Source organism: Aulostomus chinensis, chromosome 5 (assembly GCF_037954235.1).
Source record: "Aulostomus chinensis isolate RoL2024-O1b breed Wild chromosome 5, RoL_Achi_v1.0, whole genome shotgun sequence".
Lineage (NCBI taxonomy): Eukaryota > Metazoa > Chordata > Actinopteri > Syngnathiformes > Aulostomidae > Aulostomus > Aulostomus chinensis.
Window position 1 is genome coordinate 13629990 of NC_141324.1, and position 24906 is coordinate 13654895.

The 24906-nt window shown below is 42.1% G+C and overlaps 2 protein-coding genes across 7 annotated transcripts in view; both read left to right on the forward strand.

Annotated features, from left to right (window-relative positions):
- ccdc18 (coiled-coil domain containing 18) overlaps window positions 1–3475 on the forward strand; it is a 19771-nt gene extending 16296 nt beyond the window's left edge. For 3 of the 4 annotated variants that reach the window (XM_086203303.1, XM_086203305.1, XM_086203304.1), the window contains 3 exons: window positions 160–591; window positions 674–1411; window positions 2543–3244. In XM_086203303.1, the coding sequence (XP_086059429.1) occupies window positions 160–591; window positions 674–1387 (1146 nt within the window). In that variant the 3' untranslated portion in view covers window positions 1388–1411; window positions 2543–3244. Of the gene's footprint in view, window positions 1–159; window positions 592–673; window positions 1412–2542; window positions 3245–3425 lie in introns of those variants that run through there. The other variant, XR_015115741.1, reaches the window with a different exon arrangement.
- Window positions 3361–23465, forward strand: scinlb (scinderin like b). Of its 3 annotated transcripts, none has more exons than XM_086203308.1 (18): window positions 3361–3483; window positions 10137–10324; window positions 11926–12080; window positions 14021–14053; window positions 14460–14621; window positions 15931–16080; window positions 16508–16597; window positions 16893–17025; window positions 17256–17344; window positions 17480–17695; window positions 17785–17915; window positions 18404–18494; window positions 19597–19767; window positions 19843–20017; window positions 20519–20634; window positions 20763–20840; window positions 21245–21305; window positions 22732–23465. In XM_086203308.1, the coding sequence occupies exons 2-18, from the start codon at window positions 10144–10146 to the stop codon at window positions 22890–22892; spliced, it is 2193 nt and encodes a 730-aa protein (XP_086059434.1). In that variant the 5' UTR covers window positions 3361–3483; window positions 10137–10143; the 3' UTR covers window positions 22893–23465. The 3 variants fall into 3 exon arrangements, with proteins under 3 accessions (XP_086059434.1, XP_086059432.1, XP_086059433.1); XM_086203306.1 differs by lacking the exon at window positions 3361–3483 and adding an exon at window positions 8284–8433; XM_086203307.1 differs by lacking the exons at window positions 3361–3483; window positions 14021–14053 and adding an exon at window positions 8284–8433.
- The last annotated feature ends 1441 nt before the right edge of the window (window positions 23466–24906 follow it).

The window sequence follows — 24906 nt, forward strand, 5'->3', positions numbered from 1 at the left end:
AACTTGTGAGTTCCTCATTTCTGCCATGTATAGCTTTGCACCTCATTTCTCTCACACACCTCTTTTGACTGTTGTACTTCAAGCTTTGAAAAATCATTAAAAGTAGGTGAGTTGTATTTAATGACCCATAATAGAGTATAGGTTTCCCTTTCTCCTCAGCTGGAGTCCCTGCAGCAGACCCGAGGTCAGCTCCTCAAAGTCTCTGAGCAGATATCCTCCGGCATGCGTTCTTCCCAAACTCAGCTCGAGGAAGCAAAGGCTCGCTATGACCAGACCCAGACCAAGCTCATTCAAACTTCCACCCAGCTAGAACAAGCTAAGGCTGAGTTGGATCACTCCCGAACCCAAACCAGTCACCTCCAAACACAGCTAGACCAGAGTCAGAGCCAGTTCCTCCAGGCTGCGGCCCAGCTGGAGAAGTGTAGGGCTTTGTATGAGCAAACACGGGTACAGAACAAGCACCTCCATGTCCAGCTGGAGCAGCTTAGTGTCCAGTTAAATCAAGCCAGAGTCCAGGCTGCTCAGCTCCAGACTCAGCTGCACTCCTCTCAGAGGTCCATAGAGACCTCCAATGAGTCCTTGCTCATCAAGGTAAGCCTCATAGACCTGCTAGCTAACATTGCTATTAATAGCTTTTCAGTGTTTATCAAATGCTCCTCTTATCTCCTCTCAGGAGTCTGAGGTGACCCGTCTCCAAGCCAGGATCTCCAGTCTAGAGCGAGCTGCTGACCGCCAGACTCTCCCCCTCCCTGCTCTGCCCACATTCACACACTCCCCAGACCACTCCTCTTCAGCTCACTCCCCTTCTTCCTCTCCCAAAAAGCTTCCAACAACTCTCCGGTCTCCCTCACACACTCACCAAACTCACCTCACCTCCCCAACACACAGACGGACTTGCTCGTCACCCACAGCTCTCACAGACTTCCAGCCCACCTCAGTCTCTCATCCGTCTGGTCAAACTGAAGGCCTGCAAAGTTGTGATTGGCTGCGGAACAGCAGCGTAGATTCCTCTCTAGACCTCCCTCTGAACCTGAAGGCCACACTGAGGGAGGCCCTGAGCCAGCAGTCATGGGAGTCCTCTCACTCAGGGACAGTAGACCACCGCTGGCAGGGACTTACAGAGGCCACAGCAACCCCTGACCACTCCTTTGACCCCCTCACATACATGGTGGACACACGTGAAGACACAAACGCACACACAGAACTTTCCTTGATGCGGGAGGCAGACGACGAGCGGACGAGTGAGTCACGGAGGGACTCAGTGTGCACTCTGGTGGGTCAGGAGGAGGACGAGGACATGAGTTCGCTTACTGGGATGCTGAGGTTTGTTAACAAGACATTAGCAAAGCAGGAAGACCCGTCCTTATGGGGCCCCATGGAGTCGTAGAGCAGTCCCAGCTTTGCACCTCAGGTAACAACCTCATGACTGTGTGATACATCTTGAGATCCAGAATACATCCCCATTCATGTTGATGAAAGCCCATTTTTAAAATATAAGCAAATTGTGAATCCCTGCTTGGTTTAGACTTCCTTGTTCTATGAAGATGATTCAGCGGTGTGTTGAAACTATGACAGCTATGACAACCGTAAAATACTGCCCACACGGTTCAGTGTTAATGAAGTAAGAAATACTTCAAAGTTTCACTGGTAGTTGTACTCAGATCTCAGAACTTCGGCAAACAGATTCAAGACCATAAACTTTATACCAAGACAGGGTTTTGTCACCAAGTGTCTTCATCCAAAGAGATGCTTTACTAGATAATCAGCTGAATTTAAAATCTCTGAAAACCTGGTTTAAGGTCGAGGAATTTTCTACGACATCACTAAAAGAGCAGCCTTCAAAGATACAATTTGGGTAAAACTTGGACACAAATATGAAATGTTAAAGAAAATTATTATTATCAAGACATTTAGTCCTCACACCATCATCTAAACAGCACCAAGCAAGCCCCCACAACATCAAGTTTTCGTTCATGTGCTCAGTGTTGCCCAGCTCTGATTGGTGCACAGACCTGACGTCGCACTTTTTCAAACGAGATTTTTTTCACCTCAAACCAGCAAGAAAACAACAGCACAAATAAAGAATTGTGTCATTTCAAGTAGCTTAGAAACATAGCCAGAACTACTTTCCTGACTTGGCACAGTGATTCGACGCTCATGAAAACGCTCCGTTAAACCTTTCATCAACAAAACAAGCATTTGTGGAGGACTAGACTGCTGCTGTGGATCACCGTTGACTTTGTAAGAGCGGATGAAGATGGTGACTTGGTTGATTACATGTATTCACTGACTTTTAAAAGGAGGTACGTTAACTCTTCATCACTAACATTGACTCCGCGAAGCTAACTGGGTTGTCTCAGTGTATATCAGCTCACTAATACACCGACGGGGGAGAAAGGGGGATCTATCCTCTTGTCTGGCTCTGGGGAGGATCAACAACTAGCCTACCCCCCCCCCCCCCCCAAAAAAAAATTTGTATTCCTTTGACATATACAAAACATATTTAGAGCCTTCATGTAAATAACTGTTTGTCTCCTGACAGAGGGACATGGAGGAGACATGGTGATGACGTAAGAGAGAAGAAGCTGTCGACATTTGTCAGCGTTCCTTGTTGGATCTGTTCCTTTAAATCTAGCTGCATCATCCGTACAACCACTATCCTCCAGTGTGTAAACCTTCCACTCTGATGTTCCATGTGAACGTTTCATGTTATATCTCCCTAAGCAATATTTATATATATATATATTTTTTTTTTTTTACATAATTTAAAGTAAATAAAAGTTGTTGTTTTTTTAAGATGAGAATTTTTTTGCATGTGAATTGTACGCTCCAGTGGTTCTCCAGAGAAAGTTCTGTTCGTCCTAACATCTGTTTTAATGTTTCTGCATACTGCTGGTGACTGTGGGGGTCATGTTACCAAGACAACTGGCAGTTTTCTCTCTGAGAGAGGAATTTTTTTGGCTCATGACCACTGAGAAGTTCATGCAAAAATGTACTGCAGGCTCATGCTGGTTACACAGCTTTGGTTACACAGATTTGGCACTCAGGTGGATTACATAACGGACAGTATTAATGTTGTAGTTTTTTTTTTTACTTCCATGATTACTTGTACAAGTATTATAGATGTGAAATCTGGGACTTTTTTGTGTTAAATTCTTTTAATATTTCTCTGTGTGTGTGTGTGTGTGTGTGTGTGTGTGTGTGTGTGTGTGTGTGTGTGTGTGTGTGCATGTTATACTTTGATGCTACATCTGATTATGAGTCATGTGTGTCTGGGAGGATGATACTCGTCACACGTTCCTGTTTTTCTCCTGATCCGTTTCCAGGGCTCTGACTATTGGGTGTGTCCTCATATCTGTTAACTGTTTTCATCATGGGTTTGTTGGTTTTACTCTCCATCTTTTTTCATGCGATACCCTCCTTAGACGGGAGCTGTCTGAGCTGAGAGGTCTCAGGATCTGAACCAGACAACATCACTTCAAGGTCAGCTTTGTTGTCAATTCTGCCTTTTGCACAGGACATTTAGAGAATTTAAATGGTGCCACTCAGACCTGAATGCAGACAAAACTATCAGTAGAAACACAAAGGTTTAACCCTTGTTTCGTCTTCGCATCTTCACTTCAACTATACGCTTGTCCTCCCGCGTCAAAAATGATGCGGTCTGGTTTGATTGTTTCAAAGCAGTTAAGTACAATTTAAGTACGTTTTATCACCACTATCTGCGTTTAACCCCTTTAGTGGACCCCAACCCATTAACACTGATTTTACATTTCTACTGTGTGTGTACAGAATATATGTTGCAAAGCAAAATAATGTCACCCTTTGCCCTGTTAGGTTACGCTGGGTCATTTTGATCTGGAAGGACAACGAACGCTGTAGAATTTAACCAAACACAAGCAACTGAACTTAGCTAGTGATCATTAGTTCTACTTCCTTGGTGTGGAACCATTTCTGTTCATGGCAGCTAGACAGAAGGAAGCCACATTCAAATTTGAACCATGGACAACAAGAGGGTTTAAAAGAAATACCAGGACAAGTAAGAAAAAGCAAAGATTACTGAGGAGACAAATAAGATAAACTGGAGGTGGAGGGGGTGATATCAACATTCAAAACATTAAACTAAAAAAATTGAGTTGGAGCAAGAGGAGATGAGGGATGTGGAATTATTATTTTTTTCAGGGATGCGTCATTTGCATTTTTTCCTTGTGAAATCGTGGGTGAAGATTGAAATAAATCAGTACATGAAAATAAATACTGATCAGTTTTTCCCCTCCACCATTTTATTGTTCAAATCATAAAAGTGTTTGTTTTGGCAGGTGAACCATCAGCGAGCAGGCTGATTATGAGGGGGGCTATTCATATTTGCACTTCCTCAATAAGCCCTGGCAAAACCTCTTTGTGTGTGTGTGTGTGTTAATGTGCAGCGAAGGGCTTATTGCAGTGTGTGTGTGTTGCTATTGGAGACGACCACAAAGCCAGCTTGCCCTTCATGCTCATGTAGCGGAAGGAGGTCTGCAACAAAACAGCTCGCACAAGTCGAGATCATGGTAGCAATGCTGTATTTTCAGACAAGCACATTTCTTAGCGTCGTGTCTTTAGATTAGCTTTTCTCGCTTGCTTTTGCTGACTTTTTGTGGGTTGAGGGGAAGCATTTTCAGTTTAGAGGATGTGGTTCCCACAGTGGTATGTCGTGTGAGTGTGTCTCTCCTTCAGTTCCCCTATACTGAAGTCTCTTCTAGCAAAGTTCAATTCTTTACTCAAAAGTAGCAGCCCTCACTTTGTGTGAACTATTTTCATTCTGTCAATATTAGTTTTGCTATTCGTCAAGAGCACAAGTTAGTATTGATTTCTCCTTTAAGGGCCTTTTTTAAAAAAATATTTAAAGTAAAATTAGACATAGCGACGGAAGAATACACACACTTGGCAGGTCACCAGTCACCACTATACATTAAAGATAGATGTTCGAAGTTTAAAAGGAATCTTCTGTTCCAAAACTCCACTGTAGGTTTACTCAAGTGAGACTTTGCACATCGATGTGCCATCTAAAAACTTATCAAACTGTGCTCTTGTTGGGTTAGAAGACCACTTAGTTCCATGTCATGAAATTACAATCTTGAATTTGCATGCATAGTTTGCATACTGAGGTTGCTGCAATGCTCAAGCCAGACGTGTGAGTCGGGTTTAATTCAGGTTAGACTTTAACCACACAGGCACGCACACGCGCACACACGCCCACACACAACAGAGCAGTGGAGGGTAATCTGGCTGTCTGGCACATAAAGCAGTCTACATCGACTTTTAGTGTGTATCAGGTGGACTGCCCAATAAAACAACTGCACAATGTTGAAGTTAGAAGATCCTTGTTTGCTCATGTTTATCATCAGGATGTTAGCTCTAGCTTGTGCTGCAGCTGTCATGATTTTCTCGTACTCCATCAATCATGCCCCACCTACTGCCTTCAGAAGGTGATCTATTTAGGTTACATGTCACAGATGTTACAAGTACAAGTGGATGATCCAGGTTATTGTCCCTGGTGGCCTTGACAGTTTCCTTCGTTACATTGGCGGTGAAAGATTGGTTTCTATACCTGTCACCGCAGGGCTGTGCAATCCTTATCTGACTCCACACACCCAGGAGCACAAACGCCACCTTTGACATGGAAAAATCTTACAGCATTATGGACCGCAAGAGTTAACCTGGCTCTGAGTACATGTGGAGACAAGTTCTCCATTTTTAATCCTGTCAGATGAGATGATGGGTTTGGCAAAAACGACATCATTTTGTGGAAGTTGTCAAATTCAGAAGTTACGATTATGACCTCCTCAAATGAAGGTCAGACCTGATCAGTGTCTCTTCTAATGGAGCTTTGGTGGATGGAGGAGCTTGTTTGGTGTGAACGTGAACGTAGCTTAGAACAACAGAAATGATGAATTAATGGCGGACCTTGTTGAAAGGTCATTGTTATCTCCAACCACCATATTTTCCCTGATTAAACTGACCCTTCCTTCAGTGAAGGAGGGAGTGGGACTTATCACTCTGGCCCTGTGGGGACGCTGGAACAAACTAGATTACAATAACAAAACAGTGTATTCTGTTAACAGGACAAACATGGAGTTGAGTTAAATAAAAACATTTTATTTTTAAAAACACACAATGAAAATGCTATTGATGCTGACATGGTTCCTTCCAGGAGGCAAAAGTACAACATAAAGAAGAGGTTCCTGTAGCCGTTGCCATGAAAACACTCATTTGCTCATAGAGTGGAATATTTTTTCTTTAGTAAGAGAATGAAGCAGCTTTTTACATATTGGCTACAATGCTATAGACATATTCTTAATTGCTTTTAAATAAAGTGTATTATTATTATTATTATTATGTTAGAATGTTAAAATGTGTTGAGATTTGATACACGTCCATCTTCACTCTGTTGATGGGTAATACTTTCAGTCATTTTCTACTCCTTATTCTGCAAATGAAATCTGTTTTTACAGATCTAGCGTAGCATGGCCTGCAGCTAGAGCTGCCTAGCATAGCCAAACTTAGCGTAGTTTAGCATAACATAGCTCAGTTTGAACCAAAAGCCACTATACAAGAAAAATGAAGAGCTACGTTTGAACTTCATTTCCAAAACTTTAATGTTCTAAACAGTTTTAACGGTGTGGACATTTGGAAATGGACTTTATGGACTTTGGTAACGAGACTCCTTTACATACATGTAATGTTAATGTTCAGTGCAGTTAACTTAGCTGAGCATGAACTAAAGAAAGAAATATCTGTTATGTCACAGGGAAACAATCTTCCTGTGGATGTATGAGTGTTGAACTTGCATGTATTAGCCTGTTTGAATGTTGTCAGTCCTTTCCAGAAACCCTCCACAGCATCTTGTTCAATTTTAGCGCAGTGTTGACGTTTTATCTGAGAGTTTATCATTAACTTTAAATTACAGCTTCCTGCATCTCATTTGGTGGCCTCAATTCTTACGGTGTGAGCCTCTGATAAAACTTTAATCCATTTTAGGGGGGTGGTTTTGTCACTGAGGATGTGCAGTGGTTAGGAGACAATGGAGCTGCTCTGCCATAGCCATCCAGCCTGCATGTCACATCCTGTTGAAGGACCCCTCCCTGGCAGTAGCCAGACTCTCTGCCCACAGACAAACACATGAGGTCAGAGTGCTGAAGCAGCTTCCTCGTTTCAGGCGTACTGTATGTGAGATCAATTTTATAACAAAAATACTGACGTACACGACGAATTCTGTGGAGTAAAGAGTTGATTGCTGGAGATGTGGCTGTGGCGCAGCTGCTTCTTCTGATCTCCTCATTGTCTCCTGTCCAATCTGATTTGAATGCTATGCACACACACACACACACACACCAACACATATGTCACGCAGATGGAGGGATGTCACACATTTTTTTGTTTATGATGTGTGATGTCTTGATGACCAGCCGTGGAAGTTATTCATGTCAAATGAATTACAGACACTGGGACCTTTGTGTCCACAAACTCCTCCAGCTTCTTCTGCTTATAGACACTCTGACACATCCAGACCAATAAGAACTTTAGGGAAAGTTTCTTTTTGAATGGTGAATCATTCAACCCCACTTTCTGTCGAGCTGATGTTCCGCTGGTATGTGTCTCCGTTCTCGTGTAGCCTTCATCTGATAAAAGCATAAGTGAGCAGCAAAAGTTGAATGCTAAAACAGACGGGAAGAGGGATCTGTTGCCTGAGTCGAATTCTCATCCTGAAATCAGCAGTTTATGACTCATCTGTGAACAAAGATGTCCCTGTTCAGTTGGCCAATGAGCGTTAGCATGAACACCTGGTGGAACTCAAGTCTCTGCCTGTTGATGTTTAGAGAATTTTAACACAATGGGGCTTTTTTTTGTAAAATATCCTGACGCAGAAATTTATTCTTAAACACGATAGCAGCCCCCCCCCCCCCCCCCCCAAATATACAAACAGGAAGTAAAGCTTGTAGTTATGTTCTAGCTCCTTGCTCCTTGAACAGAAGCTGATGGGGCTGTTTTCTATCATTTGCCTGCGCAGGAAATGAAGGGAGGCACATTTTCCACTCGCACGACTCCTAAAAGCCCGACACAAACCTGTTGAACAGCTACTCCTTGACACTCTCAGTGAGACTCCCTGCACTGTCAAAGAGTAGCAGAGTGAATCTGCTAAAAATGAAGCATAGTGTATGTGATCCAGATGAGGATTGCCGTTACGATCCTCTGCGGAGCAAGCATCTTTAGCTCTGCTGCTGCTGTCCACCAATCAGCGCTCCGTCCTCTCGGGCCTGTGACACTCCCCCTCTTTCTCCTCATCGGCTACACATTAACGCAAACTGAGTGGAAGGGAAGCTCACTCCCACATCTTCAGGCTTCAGCAGTGGTCCTGTTGTGTCTTCTCCCCCCGTGTGCTTCATCTCTCAAACTGTGAGTTTTTCCTCTTCTACCTACTCTATATCCGAGCATACGAACCCTTCTATATTCTTAAACACAGGTTGCGTGTGTGGACTGCGCTCGCCGCGTTCGAGCGCTCCTCTTGCGGTTTTATGTCGCGATTGTATTTCCAGATGTTCTGCCTCTCCACCGCAGGACGAAACAAAAAAGGCGTCTTCTAAGTCTCTAGTAGTTTTTCTTTTTGTTTTGTTTTTGTTTTTTGGTCACAAAATGTCCTGCTTGTGCGGAAAATAAACTTTTTGTCAACACTTTTTAGTGTGAAGAAGCGAGAATGTTTATTAAAAGCGAGGCAGTGTGGCTGTTATATAACGTGGGGGGGGGGTAGTAGTGCGAATTAAAGGAAACTGTATGCATGCAATAATTATCTTCAAGTTAGAGAAGGAAAAACAGAGCTGCAGGAGAGATGAGGTCACTCACTCAAGACGCTCTCCAGCGTCCAGGACTCGCAGTATCATGCCACACATCACGGCTGTAGGCTCTGCGTCTGGCTCCAGAAAGTAAAAGCCCATTAGTCCTGATTGGTTTGTCCATGATGCAGCATTTATTGATCAGCCTGTTACAGGAAGTCTGCTGGCTGTTTTCTGCACTGAAACCTGAAGCCACAGCTGAGCAATATCCACTATAAGGGCTACTTCAGGTGGTGCTGATGGATGAGAGCCTGGATTCACGTGTCCAAACAGTATGATGCCATCCTCTGTTGTTGTTCAAGTGGAAGTAAAGGACGCTTGTTGATTATATGTTATGCTACAGAGCTGTGAGTCCGAGTGAGGGAGTGGAATTTGTAAATGTGGCATCACAGTTGACGTCAGCTTCGCTGCAATAATCCTGCTGCCACTTGTAATCTGGCTGTTGTGTAATCTGGCCAAACTGTAATCTACATAATCTTGAACCTGGGTGGTGCAAAAGATCACTCTCATCACAAGATGACTCATAGTCTTATAAACTTTTGCTTTGCCATGTCAGGTGCAGTGATGCTGGTGAGTTACTGGAATGCACCACAGTGAGTTCAGGTTTTAAGCTGCCAAGCGCGTGACTTTTTCACTCCATATCAGTCAGGAGGAAGTTTAGTTTGGAAAGAGTACAGCGGTTATTATCTGGCTTCAGATCGCAAGTGGTATTAACTGATTGAATATCAGCCGATCGAGGGAACATTCTAGCGCTATCTGCTTTAATTTTTATATTCGAGATATTACTTTAGATTTGACGGCTTGAGTTTCATAAATGCGTTCAGCTTCTTTCATCTTGAAAACCTTTAAAAACAAATTTTAGGATTATTTGTGAAAATGCAAAATTCCCATGTTTCTTTAACGCGGTTATCTCCAATGGCCTCCGCGACAAATTTCTCACAAATGCGGGAAAACGCCTCCACCCACTTTGTCTGAACCAGTAAATGAGGGGCCAGCAGCAGCCATAACTGCTGCTTAAAGAACTCATTTGTCTGGTTCAAAATAACACCAACAGGCCGAAAGAGGTCGTCACATAACGTAAGTGTTTAGCAGCACGCTGCCACTCCGAGGAACCCTGGTGCTTCATCATCTCGTATCATCTACAGTCTCCCCGGGGTTCGAAATGAGAATGTCGCAGATGCAGTAAAGCTTTTCAAGACAAAAACATTAAAATAGTCTTCTCCTTCTTTTCCTCCGTCTCGCCTCCTGCTGTCTCCTCCTCTCTCCCAGAGCTATCATGGTTTCCCATAAGGAGTTTGTGGGTGCTGGAAAGCAGCCGGGGCTGCAGGTGTGGCGCATCGAGAACATGGACCTGAAGCCTGTTCCGAAGGCCCTACATGGCAACTTCTTCACAGGGGACGCCTACCTGCTGCTCTTCACCACCTCAGCCCCATCCTACAACATACACATGTGGCTGGGTAAGACAACCACTGCGCACTGCTCCAGGCGCACAGTGCCGATGGACAGCCGGGCTCAATAATCAACCTAAGGGTCATTCATTACCTCTAAAAATTCAGACTAATACTACATCGTTTGCTTGTATTATCATTTTTTTTGCATCAAATACAAAAGAGGAACTTCCCATAAAAAGTTACTTATTTTAGTAATGTCATGCTTTTATTGCTTAACTACTTCAGACTGACACAGTTTTTATGATGTCTGAGGCAGAAGTACAAAGCGAACACTGCAAAGGATGAACTATTCTGATGAATGGCTTCAACTTCACATCTACCTTCAGGCTTTCTCTGCGTTCAGCATGATGATATTTGTAGTCTCCTCGAGCAACCGCTGTTTTTCAGACATGTAAAGATTTTTGTGATCACAAGTGTGGCATTTACTGATACGTTTAATTTTGTAGAGTAAAAAGCTAGACTATCTTGAGCTTACGTGAACCTCTGACTTCATTTCAGGCATTTAACAGAAAAACCTATGGACGAATTTGAGAGGAGGCAACTGGACGTACAACAGTGCTTACTCACATCCCTGTTTTAGGACTTGGTCTTACACAATAATTGAATCATAAAGAAGGTGAAAAGTACTCTCTGAATGAAGAGAACCTGAGCTGTAGCTACAAATTTTAAAGCGAAGCATCTTCTCTGAAGCTCACCGTGTGTGGAGGTAGAGATGTCCCTGCAGGAAAGTCCCTTCAGGTATTCAGAGACATCCTCCTTCTGCGGTTGCTACTCTGTAGCTGTGGATTTGGGGGTGTGCTTAGCTCGGATGGGGCAGCTGATATCATCCTCCTCTGTAGGAGTCGCTGCAATTCTCCAAAAGTCGCAGCAGTTTGTGAAAATCCTCTCAGCAACACAGTCCCCTCTTTGTTTGTTTCAGGACTGCACTAAACAGACGATGACATGCTATTATGTCTAAAATTGGGAGCAATGTATTTTTTCATGCTCTGCAGTTACATAATAAAACACAATGAGTCACATAAGGAATACCCTTGCTGGCCACTAGATTCCAGTACCAGTCACTACATGTTTGTGTTGTGCGCAGCCAGCCTCACAGAGGGCCACGTAGCCATAACCATCTCTAAGATGTTGCAATAACACATAAACATAATTAATCCCTTGGTCTGGGATGGATGTTAGTCATGTGAAATTACTGAATAGTTTTATCCGTGTTGTGTGCCAGCTGACAAATGCAAAGTAGCTTTCCTGCAGACGTGGTGGATGTGATTCAAACCCTCCGTGTCTGACTCACGGGGCCCTGTAGATCACTGCAGAGACCGTTTGCTACTCTGAAGTTTTAGAAACTTGATCTGCAGCACTAATTCGGTGCACTTATATGATTCTGTTGAAAAGATGTGTAATGAATTGGAATGCTAATGTTAATGGATTACATTTATATAAGAGCTTTTCCGGTCTACTGACCACTCAAAGCACTTTAAAATACCCACTTGATGCTCTTGCCTTAAGATGATCCCTGGGGAGCCGGGCATCGAACTGGATTACTGGAGAGCCACTCTACCACCTGAGCTCATAATAAACCTGTATTTTTCTCTGGCTTCCCCTCCCAGGAGATGAGTGTTCACAGGATGAGAGTGGAGCAGCGGCCATCTTTGCCATGCAGTTGGATGACTTCCTGGGTGGTGGGCCGGTCCAGTACAGGGAGGTGCAGAACAGCGAATCCAACACCTTTCTGGGTTACTTCAAGGCAGGCATCAAGTATCAGGTGAGCTTCAGTGTACATAAGGGACAGCTGTACATGGACAGTGTACTTTAGATCGTTGGTTTGAGACCTTCAGAAGGCGTGGAAGTTATTTGTCACATGATCTTATTGCTTTTCTCTGCAGGCTTTTCTATAATCTTTCCTTTTTTCAAATATTATATAATTTTATTTCCTTTGGCTACTGGAAGTTATTCAACTGAACAAAACGAAAACCCTTCAGCTGGGCCGCTCATATTTCATAGACGTGCATGGAAAGAGAGTTAGCAAGTCCTCTTTGAGTTAAAGCGTCTTGGGCAAACATAGCTATAAGCCTCCAGTCAAGCTCAGCTCTGTGTACATAAGCACTTCCTGGTTTCCATCCGCTATAATGTTTGCCATGTTGACCATCGTAGTGCGACATGTTAACATGCTAAAACCTGCTAATGAGCAGTAAATAAATTTGTACCATAATATAATGATTTGTATATTTCGAACAAATCTCAGCCTTGTGTTTGGGCTCGAGGGAAAGTGAGAATCAGAAGGGTTCAGGGTCTGAGGTATGGAGAACCAAAACTGCCAAAATCAAAAAGAAAGAAAGAAAGGAAAAAATACTCATCAAATAAACGAATATACTATTAAAGGCACTGAAAATATTATAAAAAATAAATGTAGGAACCACTTGATTTATAAAATGTGACATGATATTTATGTTTTACTTTTCCTTAAATTCTATTTGATTAAAAAAGTAAAGAAGAAATAAATAAATAGGGGAGTTACACAGAGTGAAATGAAACAAATAAATTAAGTAGGTTTATAATTTAATTTCACATTTCATCAACAAATTGACAACATTTTTTTGTAATGTTAGTTTTGTTTTATTTAATGACATTGATGTAAGTCGTTGTTTTTTTTGTGCTTTGCCTTGTTTCGGCAGTTTTGGTTCTCCTTTAAATTTTTGTGATCTTCTGAGTTACCTTTTAATTATGCTGTTGGTTTGGTTACATTAAATTGTATTTTGTGAGTCATTTATTGATTTATTGATTTATTTCTTCAGGCAGTTTTGATCCTCCATACATTAAACATGCTGTCAACTCTATGCAGCATGTAAAAATAAAGCAGAGGATACATACAGTGACCATGAGAATACGCGCCTAAATGTGTTCAATGATTGTCAGCACCGTATGAACTTTGCCACTTGGTTAAGCTGATGAGTCTGAGGTTCACAGGACAAACAGCTTGCCATACCAGTGTTTACATCCCAGGGTGTGTCTGTCTGTAACCGAGGCAACCAGCCTGTTCAAAGTGAGACACTTTGAAAGGCACAAGCCACTTTTAGACCACCCGTCTGTTTCTCATTAAAATGAAACATCATCCAAACTTCCTCCCAACTTTGGTTGGATGTAAATAGCCGAAATACTTGTTTACTGCTTTTGCAAAATTGGTGGATGGAAACTGCGCAGCGTACGTGCGGGGACTTTGCCCACATGCACAATTATGTAATGTTATTCAGAACAAGAGGGAGAAACAGAAGCAAACCGCACGGCCAGGATGAGCCAAAGAAGAGCCCATTACTTCCAAAGGGAAATTTTTTAACATTTTGGCAGAGTTCAGCACTCCCTAAATGCACTTCTAGTCTTCATAGTTTTGGTAAATTCGCCATCAGGAAACAATCCTTTCATTAGGACAAACAGTGCCTGCATTGTTGCCATGGAAAATTTTACTGCCTCTCTCAAAGTCTCAAAGACTAGCAGCATGAATGTGGTTTCCATTTTAAAGCCTCAGAGTGCTCCTCCAGATGCTAATAAGACTGTGTGCCTCTGCTGAGCCCTTGGTGGACAGATTGAGAACAAGGAAGTCCCCGTTTGTGTCTGCTCTCGTACTTTAGTTTCTGTGCAGTGTCTCTTGTCCTGTTGCTTCATTTGCAAGTCTTGTAAATACCTTTTTTGTTTCATGGCTTTACTGAGGACGGCACATTGCGAGACAATCCTGCCTCCAAGGTACAGCACTGCTGCACAGAATGGACTTGGTTGAGGTCCAGAAGCGAGCTTCATGTTACTTCCATGTTTCCCATTCCATGATGAGACACATTTGTTGTGTTAGCTGTGCATGTGTTTAAAGTATGCAAGCTACTCTCATTATCTGGCAGTAGAGTTTTTGGCCCTTTAACTCTGTGGTTTTAAATGTTACGTAAAACACACTTCCTCCTTAGTGTGCTGTACATTTTGAGCTTAAATGAAATCATCCAACTCCACCCCCCCCCCCGTGCATCGTGCATATGTGACTTTTATTTACTTAGCCATGACAAAGCAATGAAACCTGAGTTAATGATGGAAAGGAAGACATGTTTGTTCCCTTTGTGTTGTGCTTCTGCATGCATCCTCACTTGAACTATGAATCTTACAGAAAGGTGGTGTGGCGTCTGGTTTTCAACATGTGGTGACCAATGACATGAACGTCAGGCGCCTGCTCCACATCAAGGGTCGGAGGGCCATCCGAGCCACAGAGGTGGACATGGCCTGGTCCAGCTTCAACAAGGGAGACTGCTTCATTATTGATCTGGGAAAGGTGACTTCTTTCAATGATGTATTTATGCAAAAGACACACACACTTTTAAAAATATTACATGATACTATCAGTGAAATTCAAGCTTTGAAATGTTACTTGAAATGCATAAATACACAAAAAGTACAAATACCACAGTAGTTCAAGTTTCTGTAGTTGAGTATTTTTGACAACTTTTTTCCAGGGCTGTCAGGTCAGTGAGAAATGGTTCTAATTACATGTAATTTATCGAAATCAATCACATATCAGTTCTGATTGTGACAAACACTTTCGTGGTGAAAAAAAAAAAGTGATTACCAGCTGATTACTGCAGCTCTCCATTTACAAGCTAAACCCAGGCAGGGGTCAAGGAGCAAGGGTGTGATTAATTGCATGAACTTTTTAGTGCAGCTTTTGTTCTGTTATTGATTGAATGATGTCCGTCAGTTACTTTTTCAGTTGTACTTTTTACTTTTAGTTGCTTCATTTAACACAAATATCTGTACTCTCTACTTCATACATTTGATAACAGGCTCTTCATTTATAAGTCATGTGAGATTTATCAATTGCTTTATTTTACATTGATGCACAACTTTGCAAGTGATTGGCTGATGGTCTCTGATACAATACAAATCCTCAGTTCAACAAAAAAATTCAATTATTTTCTCCAATTTGCAACCCGTAGCCGTTCAGCAGGTTTCTTTAACTTTTATATTTTGAGTACACTTCAGAAGCTTTTCAGAAGCTTTACAAGTCTTTTTTCCACAATTATCTTCAACTTCAGTAAAGCGTGTGTGGATTTTTGCCACCTCTGCTAAAATTTACATAAAATATGAAAAAGTAACAGTATTTACTGTTATTGCTGATGTATTGATGTGGATTTTGTGTTCCAAAAAGCATTTTTAATTTCCCTTTATTGTAAATTCTAATAGGTATGAAAATAAGTCTTCGTGCAACATATTAACTTAAGAGTTAATTTGATTTGGAACTGTCTGATAAATGTATTAGAATAAAAACTACAATAGGGCCCCAGTAGGCTAGTTTAAAGTGACAGCAAGGGACAGCATTTACTCAATTTGTACCCGAGAACTTCATGTGCAAACATACTTTGTGACATTCCAACTTTTATTTCATATAATTGTTTTCAAGTGTGTGTGCGTGTGTATGTGTGTGTGTGTGTGTGTGTGTGTGTGTGTGTGTTAGTGTTACTTCCATCTGCGTGACTGTTCATATGTTGGAAACGTGTCCAAATAATGGCCGAAGCCTCACGTTTCCACTGTGATACAGTGAGGACTCACACTTAACTCCATTTCCTTCGTCTCCTCTGCTGCAGGACATCTATCAGTGGTGTGGCAGCGAGTGTAACCGCTTTGAGAGGCTGAAGGCTTCTGAGGTCGCCATTGACATCAGAGATAATGAGAGAAACGGCAGAGCTAAGCTGCACTTGGTGGATGAGGGGGAGGAGCCTGCAGCAATCATAGAGGTGCCACACACACACACACACACACACACACACACACACACACACACACACACACACACACACACACACGCACACACTGAATATTTCACCTCTAAAGTTGCTCTCCAGTGAGCAGAAGCTTTACATGTCGTTAGCGTGTCCCAGTGAGTTACTCCATGTGGGAACCAGTGGACACAATGCTGCCTCTGTAGTGTGCTGCTCTGCTGCCAGCTCTGTGCCAAGGCGGCATTGTAAACACTTTCTTTTCAAGTGAAGAGGGTAAACTCCAGGGAAGCGTAATGAGAGGGGGTTGGGTTTGCTTATACAGTATCACTGTGGAGTCTAAAAAAAGTTAAAAAAAATCTTTTTGTGTGTGTGTGTGTGTGTGAGCGTGCTCATTATGACAAAAGGAGGTTCAAAGTGGTTAATTTATCTGGTTGTGGTGTAGGCTTTGGGGCCCAAATCCAGCATTGCCCCCAGTACACCTGATGATGACAAGGTGGACATGGGCAACAGGAAGAAGGGTGCCCTCTACATGGTGAGTGACACAGCTGACTTGATCTGATTTTGACTTCTGGGTGAAAATTTTGATTTTATTCATCACATTTTTTTAAGCAGGATTTAAGATTTAGCAGAATGTGAAAACTTGAGTTATAGACTGAATTCTGCTCTCATGAATTGATTTCTGAAGCTTTGTCTACTGCATTTACATAATAAAGACAATTTCAAGGTATTTTAATGTTCGTGCCTTCATGTACCATTTCATGTACCCTGAAAAAATGCATCCTGGTGAATCTATTGAGTGTGAAAGCTAATATTCTTCCCCTTGGCAGATCTCTGATGCATCTGGCACCATGAATGTGTCCATCGTGGCTCCAACCAGTCCTTTCAAACAGGCCATGTTGTCTTTGGAGGAGTGTTACATTCTGGACAATGGGGTGGACAGGAACATATTTGTTTGGAAAGGTGCTGGCAAAACTATAGACTCCATTATATCCACTTTTTGGAGAAAAAAGGGTTGCAAAATGCTATAAATATTAATTACGGCTTTATGCATCAAACATACTCATAAAACTGTAATAATAGTTCTGCGATAGCTCTATATTAGTTAGTTCAACTTAGTCCAAGAGTGCTATAGGTAGCACAGAGGGAATCATGGGCTCCACATTGTGTTAATCTGATTATCTTTCAACCAGGTCCCAAGGCCAACATGTCAGAACGTAAAGCTGCCATGTCAGCTGGCCAGAAGTTCATCAAAGATAAGGGATATTCCAGTAAGACCCAGGTAACTCTGTCATGTACATTAACACTCAGGAAACAGATGAAAGTCACGTAGGAACTCTGCATGTTGTTTAATTCCTTGTCACATTTTAATGGAGAAGATTAAACAAATTCCTTCTCCTGCACGTTTTCCCTGCAGATCCAAGTGCTTCCTGCAGGGGCTGAGACGACACTGTTCAAGCAGTTCTTCAGTGACTGGAGAGACAAAGATGAGACCACCGGCCCAAGTAAGGCCTACACCATGGGCCGCATTGCGAAAGTGGAGCAGGTGCCCTTCGATGCCTCCACCCTGCACACGAACAAGGCCATGGCAGCTCAGCATGGCATGGTGGATGACGGCAAGGGCAAGGTCCAGGTAAGAGTGAAATAACAACAACAATAATAATAATAATAAGAATGATAATAATAATAATAATACCAAAACGTCTGTGGTTCGGCTGTTAGATCTGGCGTGTGGACAATGGAGAAAAGGTGCCCGTGGATCCTTCTACCTATGGTCACTTCTACGGTGGAGACTGTTACCTCATCCTCTACAGCTACAGACAGGGCCGGGAGCAACACATTATATACACCTGGTATATACACATCCATTCATTCATCCATTTTCTGTACCGCTTATCTATTAAGGGTCATGGGGGGCTGGAGCCTATCCCAGCTGACATTGGGTGAGAGGCGGGGTCGCCAGTCCATCACAGGGCCATCAGGAGCAATAAGGGTTCATTCAGTATCTTGCTCAAGAATACTTGGACATAGTCATGGGGAAAGTGAGGTTCAAATCAGCGACCCTTTGGTTGCTAGATTATATATATTTGATATATATATATATATATATATATATATATATACACACACACACATATATGTTTGTGTGTGTGTGTGTGTGTGTGTGTGTCTGTTTGTGTAAGTTTGATTAGTCCTGTAAATGTCCATAGATACATACATTTAGAAGAAAGAAAGAAAGAAAGAAAGAATGAATTAGAAGTTGTCCTGGCGCTCATAGTGAAGACACAGTGGAAGATCATGTATGCACTCTAAAATGTCCTGTGTATGTGTGATTTGTCAGGCAGGGTCTGAAGTGCACGCAGGATGAACTGGCTGCTTCAGCGTTTCTCACAGTGAAGCTGGATGACTCAATGGGAGGATCCCCAGTTCAGGTTAGAGCTTGTTATTGGACTCTCCACAACCTCTGTACATTTCCATAGGGTTAGCTGCCAAGCACTGGTGCACACTGAGGTTTTCACGGTCATTTCCTGTCATTAAAACAAGCTATGTTCTCGTAGATGTTGTATTGAGATGTTGGAGAAGAGAAGTTGTGTAATAAGTTGCAGATGTGGTGTCAAAATTAAGCAGAACTTCTTTTGCAAAACAGATATCTAACGTCTCCTCCTAAGCTGTAAAAGTGGTTTTCAGAGCAACAGGAGATGAGACAGGGCAAACAAGTTTCGACAGTGTGAGCTGTCTTCAGGTGTGTGTGTGTGCTGTTGGAAAGATTACTAACCGGAACTACAGAGCAATGCCTCCATCTCTGTGACCTCAGCCAAATTCAGAATGAAAAAAACAACAACAACATTTATATTGCTGTGTAAAATAGATCTGTCCCAAAATTTAAGATGTTCCTCCTTGACCCATGTTACACCCCTCCACCAGGTGTGGTGAAAGTCACCTACGTAATTTTTGTGTTACCATGACAAACAAACAAATACCAATAAAACAGTATCTCTTTACTTGAGGGAATTAAAATTGAGCATTTTGTGCTTTATGACAGAGAGAAAAAAAAAGATCTTTTAAATTATTTCATTCTCCTGCTTTGGAAAAAAAAAAAAACTCACCCAAGATCACCAGCAGAGGGCAATGTTCCTTTAATTTGAATCCTCAGAAACATCTTCATGGCTGGCATGGTTGGCCAACAAGTGGTGCTACATCACCTACTGAGGTTTCCATTCAAAAACACATTTTATTAAATATTGTCTTGAAAAAATGACTGTGTTGGGTGTAACCTGCTAATGTTTGACAAAGTTACAATATTGTACCTCAAACACAGACAAGTTTTTTTTCAGATCAGGCCGTGATTTCAATCATTATGATGAATTACAAAACTCTGCCAGTAGATTTTTCAAACATTCTAATATACACAAAAACATTTAAATGAGAAGAATTTCTATAACAGAATAAAATGTAGTCATAATTTTTTCTGTTGCCTGTAAACAAGAGCAGTCTTCTTGTAGAGTTTGTTAGTGACTGAGCCATGATTCACAGGTAAGAGTGACTCAGGGTCAGGAGCCTCCCCACCTGATGAGCCTGTTTCAGGGCAAACCCATGATCATCCACAGCGGAGGAACCTCACGGAAAGGTGGGCAGACGCAGGCCGGCAGCACCCGCCTCTTCCACATCCGGCAGAGCTCCTCGCGTGCTACCCGAGCAGTGGAGGTGAGCTGTCTTCTGCTATTGTGGGTTGTGTGTGTCCTTGATTCCCCCCTCTCACAGATCTGTGTGTTTCCTCAGGTTGAACCTTCTGCCTCCAATCTGAACACCAATGACGTGTTTGTACTGAAAACTCCAAATGCTCTCTTTGTGTGGCGGGGGTTGGGAGCCAGTGATGAGGAGATGGAGGCCGCTAAGCATGTGGTGAGCTTCCTAGGTGGCAACGCCAGCCAGGTGGCAGAAGGCAAGGAGCCAGGTGGGTGTCCTTCGGGTTCTCAACCAGACAACTGAAGGACAACTGACAGCAGAGCATAATGTGTTTGTTACCTGAACATTGTTGTCTATGAGAAGCAGCTGGCCGAGTGTCTGTCTTTTTTTTTTTTACTGCTACGGAAAAAAATGAATGTACACACACTCAGCTCGCAGTACATCACCAGTGTTATTTGGTCATAACTGGAAGCATTATTCTGTTCCTCTCATATCAAAATGCCCTGAGTGAGCTGTTGAAGTCTCTGAACATCCAAAATTTGAACTTTCAAATGCCTTAATTGTTTCCCGGTCATTCGTACACATGGCCTGCAGACCTCTGTTTACAAATGACACTGATAAAAGTGTTCTGGCTCTGACAGATTTTTGGGAGGTGATGCAACCCACAAGCTTCACTCTTGGTAGAGGATTTGACTCACTTCCTGTTCGGAGCAAAGACGAGGACAAACTAATTTAATCTGATGACTGTTTTGTTTTTCCTCTCTCCCAGCTGGGTTCTGGTCTGCTCTGGGCAGCAAGAAGGATTACCAGACCTCCAAGAGCCTGCGGAACGTGGTCAAACCCCCACGTCTGTTTGGCTGCTCCAACAAAACAGGAAGACTCTGTGTAAGTTACAGAATGAAATGATTTGCTAGGCTAACATGATGTGTGACTCTGTTGCGTTAATGACTGGTAACAGACTTTATCAAACACCTAGATACAACCTTGTCATTCCGTGTTGTTCTGTCACTCAGGTTGAAGAAGTACCAGGAGATTTCACTCAGTCAGACCTGGCAACTGATGATGTAATGCTCCTGGATACCTGGGACCAGGTAAGATGAACATTTTTAGCGCTCATCTACATTAACAGTTATCAGCATGTTAATCTAGAGTCTGAAGAAGAAGGACAAGATTTTGGCATCAGAGGTGTCCTGGGTTCGTAGTCGTCCAAGCTGGCTTGAGTGTCATGCAGTTAAAGAGTCAGTGATGAGAGCGAAGGAGGCTGACAATTATTGACTGTAATCTGACAACAATTTAGCCTTGTAGTTTATTTGCATTATCCAGTCGTGGATGTGTTTCTCAACTCCAGCTACATTTTTGCATCTCAAGTTGCTGATTGAACCTCTATGTGCCAAAAGGAAGAGGAGATGCGAATGTGTCGAGTTTCTTTGTTGTCTATGGGTTCCAAGACTGACAAATAAAACTCTTGGTGACCGTGTTTGTCTCTTCCCTGCAGATCTTCATTTGGGTTGGCAATGAGGCTAATGACACGGAGAAGACTGGAGCCCCCAAAATAGGTTGGTAAAGCGTAACTTAACCCTGACACAAGAATATGATGTACCAATCAAAGCAGACATTGCTACCAGAAAATTCTGAATCACAGCTTAGATAAAGCGAGATGGTTCAGCACCTCACACTACAACAGTAGATTTTGTGTCGTGAGGAATTGTGAAACTGGCCTATCAATGTACCCGTATAATTTTGTTCCTCTTCATATCAGGTTCCTGTTTCTTTAAAACTTTAAAAAGTATTTCTAAATATTTTCAAACCGTGTTTGTGCCACTGTTTAGAATGGCCTGAGAGTCTGTGAAACCTCGAGTGCAGGAATCTTAACAGGCTCCTCTCACGTCAGCAAATAGTTACATTAACGATGACTCCATTCCATCAAATGTTCCAGTAAACCACATCAATAAGTTAGTATGACTGAAACCAGAGTCAAAATTTACAACAGTATATTTAACTAACATTAACAACAGGAGGCGGCACGTCTTCCGTTTGTTCCTATTAAGGGTCATGGGGGCTGGAGCCTATCCCAGCGGCTACGGGCGAGAGGCAGGGTTCACCCTGGACAGGTCACCAGTCCATCTCAGGACCAACACATAGAGACAGACAACCATTCACAGTCACAGTCACACCTACAGTCAATTTAGAGTATCAATCAGCCTCGTCCTCTCTTGATGTCTTTGGACTGTGAGAGGAAGCTGGAGTACCAGAGAGAACCCACACAGGAACAGGGAGAACATGGAGACTCCACACAGAAAGTTCCTGTGCTGGAGCCGGGACTTGAACCCGGAACCTTCTTGCTGTGAGGCAACAGTGCTGACCACTGCACCACCGTGCCACCCCCCACACACATTATATTTGGTTAAATTCTGATACTCATTTGTACTACTTTTCCAAAGGTTCTCCAGCCTTAGAAATTGTTGTTTGTTTTTCTTTATTTCACGTCTTCCATGACTATATAAACTCTCATTTCTACGGGGTGTTTTAGCTTTAGCTTTTGGATTAATGGCTTTTAAGTGTTTTGTGACCCAGTGTAGCCTACACTCGCCACCCGGTGCTTATTTATCACCCAAACCAGAGCCAGACACGTCTGATCAAACAAAGCTGTTGTAGTGGTTTTAAACTATTAACTGAGTGTAAACTGACTACTTTTTGAAACAATATTCATGTGTTTGTCATCTTTCAACTCCATCCAAGTGTCTCAAGTTACTATATGTGGACTATTACAATGAACGATGATGGAACAAAGAAGTACTGGACCACATATCTGCTGGCTACACCAGAAACCCTGATATAAAATTCCTTAGTTCCAGAGGCTGAGTGGTCCGGCATAGTCGATGGGTTCTGAGATTGGTCGAGCTCAACAAATGAGCATATTTCCCAAAAGTTGATGTGGTTGTTTTTTTTTGTTTTTTATAACCCTGTCTATTTCTTCTGCAGCTAAGGAGTATGTGGACTCAGACCCTTCTGGTCGTGGAGGACTGCCCATCACCACCATCAAACAGGGAGCGGAGCCGCCGACTTTCACCGGCTGGTTCCATGCCTGGGATGCCAATATGTGGCAGACAGATCCATTGGACAGAATCCGTGCCCGCTTCTGAACACCAACCTCTCGATGCTCTGCTCCATTTTGACTCGTCAGTTATCCAGCACCTATATTGCCATTTTGTTTATCTTACCTCCAATCCCTAAGTGCCAAAACCACTGTTTGCACTGCACTCTCTGACCTGGTCATGGTGCACCAGGCTTTGTTAGCGGGAATGTTTCGCGTTATTTCGTTTTGTAAGGTTATCTTAAATTGAATTAAAAAGTGGTTTACTGATCTGTTGTTTCCAACAGCTTCTCGCCTTCACTCATCATCAACTTAGGTTCTAATTTAAATAGGAATCCATTTAAACAGCTGGAAGTATTTGACATTTTTTTGTCTAGAGGATATCACCATGTTTTCCTTTCCTTTTTTTCATACAGGAAATGTATTCCATGGCTGCAATGTGTCCAATTGTCTTGTGTTATATCTGGTACAGGAGTGTTGTACTAGTAGAATTTGCATGCTGCATTATTTTTTAACACACTCTTTGCTTGTGAATTTTAAAAGGTTGTATGTTGTCAACTCTTACTTGACCCTGAAATGCTCACATGGATGGCTTTAAAATAAAAACTCCCAGAATCTCAAACCTGTTTGTGTTTTGCGGGAATATTTTCAAAGCTGATGTATTAAATTTTTTTTTTTTTTAAAAAGAGTCAGATCCTATAACATGCACTAATCTGTGAATACAGAAACTGTCAGCTCTCCATGAGTTTGTTTTTCCTCTCTCCTTCCTCTCGGGACTAAAGGATGGGATCTTGTTGCCGCTCTCAGCATCTGTCTGAGTAGGGAGAGAACATGAAAGTGGAGTTCACAGCCGCCGCGCTGTCCTTGAAGCTGTGCACACACACAGGTTTGTCAGGAAAAACTGATGAAAATATAACAAGCTCAGGTTTCTGTGCTCTAGTTTCACTTGAGTAATGTATAACCGAACAGTTTGCAGTGAGTGATACAAATGCAACGGACGGCCACGCGTCTTATCAGTGGATAAAAATGACCTCTAAACCTGTGGCTCAGATTAGCATTGCAATCATCCCTTGATTTCATAACTGTCCATCACCATATCAGCCTTGAGCTGCTGACATGTACACACATTCATGTTTTTTGAGTCCCAAAAAGGTTCATTCCAGCCAGTTAACTTTGGTTTACATTTTTTTTTCAGGGTTTTTGTGAAAGATATAATAAACAGACCCAAACTGTTCATGAAAACAAAAGAAAAAAAAGAGCCTTGTGCTTGACTTCACCGTCTATCATTTCATTCATCACTGAAATCATTTCTCGTGGAGAGATGCTTTTCATCAAAATGTAAAAATATGAAAACTTTAAGACAGAAAGGCAGGCATTACACACTCATGTTAGAGAGAACAGATTGAACCAGTGTTTTTACATTCCTCCCTCAGTTTTGTGGTTGATTATTTTCACTCTTGCATTTATTTGCAAATTATCATTTGAGTTTTTTTGCTGCTTTTTCTCATACGTTATAAAAACATGTTCACTTTATATTTTTCCACAGAGCCCTGGAGCGGCCATAGCGAACGAAAAAGATTCAAGAGATTCTGAGATACTTTTTAAGCTCAACGTGTAACTTAATGCCACACTTTCGTTATTATGAGGCCACAAGTTATACTTGGTCCCCCAATTTAATTAATTTGTGGCCTCAAGATATAACTTGTTGTCGCATTTTACTTATTGAGGCTACAAAATATAACTTGTCCCCTCAATTTAGTTACTCTGCAAGTTATTTCTTGTTCCAACCATTGAATTAATTTGATGGAAACATGTTATACTGGCAGCCTTATATTAATTAAATTGTGGGAACAAGTTATATGTTCACAATATATAATTTATTTTCTCTATCAACCCACAATAGTTTGCTCATCTCTGTGGCCTCTCCATGGGTCAACTTTCCACCTTTTCCCCCTATACATGATTTAAATCTCTAAATCGGTGAGCTCTACATTGGTTTCTTACCCCACAGCCAGTTCATTTTGAAATTTCATGTTGAATTTGTAATGTCATGTTTTCAAACA

Coding starts and splice junctions, on each gene's coding strand:
- scinlb (XM_086203308.1), top strand. CDS start 10,144: ATGGTTTCCCATAAGGAGTTTGTGGGTGCTGGAAAGCAGCCGGGGCTG. Junction 17,026..17,255: donor GAACATATTTGTTTGGAAAG/GTGCTGGCAAAA, acceptor TCTTTCAACCAG/GTCCCAAGGCCAACATGTCA. Junction 18,495..19,596: donor TGGGAGGATCCCCAGTTCAG/GTTAGAGCTTGT, acceptor CATGATTCACAG/GTAAGAGTGACTCAGGGTCA.